The following is a 5,620-nucleotide window of genomic DNA, read 5'->3' as shown; positions in this document are numbered from 1 at the left end:
GGAATAGGAGGAAAATGTCCTTTGGGGCACAGAGGACAGTGGACTGAGTGTGTCCATGCTCTGCCAAGGTCCAGGCAGAGTCACACAACCATGGAATATCCTGAGCTGGAGGAGATCCACCAGGATCATCTGTCCAACTTCTGTCCCTGCACAGACACCCCAACAATGCACCCTGTGCCTGAGAGCATTGGCCAAACACTCCTGGAGCTCTGTCAGGTTTGGGGCTGTGCCCACTGCCCTGGGGAGCTGTTCAGTGCCCAAACACCTCTGGGGGAAGAACCTTGTCCTGCTATCCAACCTAACCCTGTCCCAGTGCCCGAACACCTCTGGGGGAAGAACCTTCTCCTGATATCCAATCTAAACCTGTTCCAGTGCCCAAATATCCTCCTGGGGGAAGAACCTTGTCCTGCTATCCAACCTAACCCTGTCCCAGTGCCCGAACACCTCTGGGGGAAGAACCTTCTCCTGATATCCAATCTAAACCTGTTCCAGTGCCCAAATATCCTCCTGGGGGAAGAACCTTGTCCTGCTATCCAACCTAACCCTGTCCCAGTGCCCGAACACCTCTGGGGGAAGAACCTTCTCCTGATATCCAATCTAAACCTGTTCCAGTGCCCAAATATCCTCCTGGGGGAAGAACCTTGTCCTGCTATCCAACCTAACCCTGTTCCAGTGTCCAACCATTCCCTAATATCCAGCCTCACCCTCCCCTGACCCAGCTCCATGGTTTCCCTCTGCTGAAAGCCCAGTGAGGATCAGGCAGGGAGCTGTCCTGGCCTGGAATTCCCGAGGGAATGTGCTGAGCCATGCGCCTGCTGCTGGTGCCATCTAGCCGCTCTCCTTGGCATAAGCCCTTGGCAGCCGCAGGCTGCAGACGGTGGAACTAATGAGGCTTAATTAAACAAAACCCTCGCAAGTAAATGCTGTGACATGCTGGCAACAAGTGTCTCGAACACCCGGGCGAGCGTGGTGTTTGCTTTAGGAGTGAGCTCGGGGCTGTGTCTTCCAGGGAATAATTGCTCTCTTGTTGGGAATAGCTCTTGGGCAGTTCCTGCTCTGCCTGGGCTTATCCCAGCCCTGGGTCGTGGGGTCAGGGTGATTAAATCCAAGTGCAGGAGAGCTGGCTCTGTGTGCTTTGGCTGCTTCTCTCATCAGGAGTGAGAAGTGAGAGGCCAAGGCAGAGTTCATCATCATACCCCATCAGGGAGTTGGTGCTGAGCTGACTCCTTGTGTGTTCAGGATGGTTGGAAAACTCCTTCCCACCTTGACCACTTTACCAGGGAGGCTTTTCTCAGTAGGTGCCCATGGAACAGCTGTGCCAGAGCTAACCCTCAAGGGAACACCTCAGGAAGGACATTTCTTCATCAAATGATGTTCATTTTAACCACTGGAATGTGCTGCCCAGGGAGGTTGGGGAGTCACTGTCCCTGGAGAGATGGATGTGGCACTTAGTGCCATGCTCTAGTTCACATGGTACAGTGAGATCATAGATTAGACTCCATGATCTCAGAGGTCTTTCCAACTCTAATGATTCTGTGATTCTTGAAGGACATTTCTTCATCAAATGAGCCCTTTTGCTCCAAAGTCACAAAGTGATGGAGCTCCAAGGCTAAACTGTGCCTTAGTAGGTCACCTGCTTCCCAATCCTGTGTTTTTCCCCTGGAGGTAAGAAGGGAGAGACTTGCAGAGCTTCTCAGACTGGAGTCAGAGCTTTTATGGGGAGGAGGAGCAGCAGTTTTAGGGGAGATACTCTGCTCATTCCTCAGAGCAGCCCCAATTCTGCCATGCCAGGGCACTGGGATGAATTCCCAGCTGCCTGCCAGGCTGTGCCCCACCAGCTCTGGGGCTGTGCCACTCCCTGCAACCCCAGACCTGTCCCTGTGCTTTGGAGGAAATGTTGGGAAGGACAGCACTGAGCCCTCCTGGGAATGCCCCCTTTGCTGCCAGGGCTGGGCTGGAAAGGCATCTGGATTTTCTGGTTCATGTTTTCAGCTGTCAGTGGATCCCTGAGGTGAAAGCTGAGGTGGAATTAGCTGGAGTTTAAAGAAAAATTGATGAACTTGTATAGAAAAGCTACTTTGCAGCACTTTACTGAAGGTAATCCCATTTCTTAAGGATTAAAAAACTGATTGAAGTGATGTTCAGCATCCTCTGTGGTTCTACACATAACCTCTACTGATGAAATATGGTCTGAAACTGCTTTGTGTGATACTTTCACGAGGGAAAAACTTCAGATTTGTACAAGATTTTTTTTGTGTGTGTGTGTTTTTTTCTGCTATTTTTTCCTAGGAAAGGAATTTAGCAGTGGAAAGCAAATGCCAGTTTTGCCCCACCTGCAGCTGAGCAGCTCAGGACAGAGAGCAGTGACTGGTTTGGGGTCATAGCTGAGCAGTGACTCAGTGCCTGTATGGGGAACTGAGATGTCTTTTCTAGACATCACACCAAATATCCTTCCTGACCTGCACTGGAGCCCCTCAAATCCCACTTGGAGGTTTGTTATTTCACCCTTTCAATCCTTCTATCTAATTCCCAAGCAACTCACCCTGTCCAGCACAGATTCCCATGCTCTCCACAGAGAGGGGCAGAGGCAGATCCCCCCTGTGTGCCACCAGAGGGAAGAGCAGGCAGCAGAGCAGCTGTGTGTGTGAGCAGGGAAGGTCCATCGGCAGGAGCAGAGAGAGCTCAGATTCCTTCTTGCTTCTGGCAGCAAGTCCAGCCTGGTCACGGCAGGGATCGACTGGGATTCCACAGCAGATGAAGAGGAGCTGAGAGCAGAGCTTGCAGCACAACCTTCCCAGCTCCTGGAGGTGAGTGCCAGCTCTCTGGGAGCAGCAGGCTCAGAGAAAGGGACGTGGGGTGGGAGGAAAGAGAGGAAATTCTAACGCTGTCAGCAGGAGACCTGGCAAGGAGTGAGAGCTCCCAGCACTTCTCCCTGTGCTGGGGGTGAGGGCTGGATTGCAGCTGGTGCTTCTGAGATGTTGGCAGAGGAGTGAAAATGGGGTTTGGCTGCTGATGGAGACTTGACCAGCTGTGGAACCTCTCGAGGGACTGGAACAAAGGGGAACCCATGGATGTGCTTTACTCCTCTGCAGAAAGACATGGGCAGGATGTGGTCAATGACACCAGCTGGGCAGAGGAAAGCAACTCCAAGCTGTCCTTCCCTGTGCTGGCAGCTGCCTTACTCCTCCTCCTCATCCTCTCCACCCTCCTGGGCAACACCCTGGTGTGTGTGGCCGTGGTCAAGTTCCGACACCTGCGCTCCAAGGTCACCAATCTCTTCGTTATCTCCTTGGCAGTGTCTGACCTGCTGGTGGCTGTGCTGGTGATGCCCTGGAAAGCTGTCAGTGAGGTTCTGGGCTTCTGGCCCTTTGGGGCTTCTTTCTGTGACCTTTGGGTGGCCTTTGACATCATGTGCTGCACAGCCTCCATCCTCAACCTGTGCATCATCAGTGTGGATCGTTATTGGGCCATTTCCAACCCCTTCTGCTACCAGAGGAGGGTGACACCATGTGTGGCCTTCAGCATGATGGGAGTGGCTTGGCTGCTGTCCCTCTTGATCTCCTTCATCCCTGTGCAGCTCAAGTGGCACAAGGACCATGAGCTCCTTAGCCAACAAGAGCCAGGTTTTAATGCCTCCATGGAGGAGGAGAGCTGTGATTCCAGCCTCAACAGGACTTATGCCATCTCCTCCTCTCTCATCAGCTTCTACATCCCCGTGGCCATCATGCTGGTGACCTACAGCCTCATCTTCCGCATCGCCCGGCGGCAGATCCGCAGGATCTCCTCCTTGGAGAGGGTGGTGGGACATGCCCCAAACTGCCACAGCCCTCACGAAGCCTCCCTGAAGAACTCTTTCAAGAAGGAGACTAAAGTCCTCAAGACCCTCTCCATCATCATGGGTGTCTTTGTCTTCTGCTGGTTGCCCTTTTTCGTGCTCAACTGCGTCGTGCCCTTCTGCAGCGCTGACCTCCGCGGGCCAGGAGAGCTGCCCTGTGTCAGTGAGACTGTCTTCAACACTTTTGTCTGGTTTGGTTGGGCCAACTCTTCCCTCAATCCCATCATCTATGCCTTCAACGCAGATTTTCGGAGAGCCTTTGCCACCATCCTGGGCTGTGGCTGTCCCAGCAATGCAGTGGAGACAGTGACCTTCAGCAATGAGTTGGTCTCCTACCACCAGGACTCCACACACCAGTTCCAGAAGGAACTGGTGACCCTCAGCTACCCACAGCTTCTCCCCCATGCTGTTCTGCAGATGGAGAACAACGAGGTGTCCTCAGACAAGGTGTCTCAGGTCTCCTCTCCCTCTCCCAACCCCTTGCCTGCAGCAGTGCCCATGGAGTGTGATGCTGCCATCTCCCTGGTGAAGATTACACCTTTCACCAGCAGCACCTGCAACTGAGACCAGGGTGGGAAAAGGGTGGTGGGACAGTCTCCAGGAGAGGTAGGAGCCAGGACACTATTGCAGTTGCTGTTTTCTGAGGATAATGTGGATATTGCACTCTCTGTTTGCATTACCAAGTGTGGAATAAGCCAGAGTGGGTTTCCAGGTGAGGACAAGTGTTTTTGTAGCTCACTTTCAGATCCAACCCAGGTGAGATCTGTGTTACTGCTTTCTCTAGTTGACCAATGGAAAAAAAAAACCCCAACACTTTCTGCAGAAGATATAAATGTCAAGGGTGGAATTCCACTTTCCTCATGACTTGAGCTGAGAAAGCAAAGACTTGTGTGGTCTGCTGAGCCTCTCCTCTGTGGCCATGAAATAAAAACCAGCTGAGCCTGTGGGGACAGAGGCTGCTTTGGCCACTGTCTGTGTCCTGTGGCCACCAGCCTGAGATAGCTGAATGGGCACTGGCCAAACCCAACTCTCACTGGCCCAAGGCTGGTAAATGGGCACTGGCCAAACCCAACTGCTCACTGGATGCTGGCAGAGCTGGGAATCCTGCCTGGAGCTCAGTGGGATGGAGCCTTTAGCCAGACAAACCCACCTCCCCAGCCTGCTGTGCAGGAAGGAGGTGATGGATTTGGCAGGATAACTCACCTCTGCCTGTGTCTGCTGCTCAGGCAGATTGTCCTGCAGGTCTGCACAGACACACACACACAACCACCTTTCCTGGAGCCCCCAGGCTGTGCTGGGGAGCAGCTTGTCTGGAGTGTGTTGCAGGGATGGTTTGACAGGCTCTGGCCCAGGAGCAGGATCCAACCTCTCTGAGCTGGGACGTGCCCAGCTGAGGACAGCCTGGCATGGATAGGAACTGTATTTAACCCCTGGATGTTGAGCTGTTTGCTTGGAGCCTTTGGGAATGAAAGCATCTGAGCTCTTCAGAAGTAGAGAAAATCAGCCAGAACATTGTTTTGGTTGCTGTGCCTCCACCGCATCTTCCAGCAGTCAGATCCTCCTTTTCCTAGACTGTTTCATCCCTCTAATTCCCTTCCTCCCCCATTCATTAAGGATCTTTCCGCCGTGCCTCCCTTGCTGCCTCATTTCAATAACAAAGGCTCTTTAGAAGCCCTTCTCGCTCCTCTGTGCTCCCTAATCAGCCTCTGGGAGTTTGTGGCTGATAACTGGAGGGAGGAACAGCCTCAGCGTTTCATTCCAGCTGTGACAGGTGACTTTGGAAAG

The 5,620-nt window shown here is 53.0% G+C and overlaps 1 protein-coding gene across 1 annotated transcript; it reads left to right on the top strand.

The window, feature by feature from the left end:
* Nucleotides 1-3,067: 3,067 nt before the first annotated feature.
* On the top strand, nucleotides 3,068-4,399 carry LOC103808476 (D(1) dopamine receptor-like). Its single transcript, XM_009081261.1, has one exon. The coding sequence runs from the start codon at nucleotides 3,068-3,070 to the stop codon at nucleotides 4,397-4,399; it is 1,332 nt and encodes a 443-aa protein (XP_009079509.1).
* The last annotated feature ends 1,221 nt before the right edge of the window (nucleotides 4,400-5,620 follow it).

The sequence above is a fragment of the Acanthisitta chloris genome, unplaced genomic scaffold (genome assembly GCF_000695815.1).
Source record: "Acanthisitta chloris isolate BGI_N310 unplaced genomic scaffold, ASM69581v1 scaffold23948, whole genome shotgun sequence".
Taxonomy (NCBI): domain Eukaryota; kingdom Metazoa; phylum Chordata; class Aves; order Passeriformes; family Acanthisittidae; genus Acanthisitta; species Acanthisitta chloris.
The sequence above is the reverse complement of the archived record's forward strand: the minus strand, read 5'-3'. Positions and strand labels throughout refer to the sequence as shown.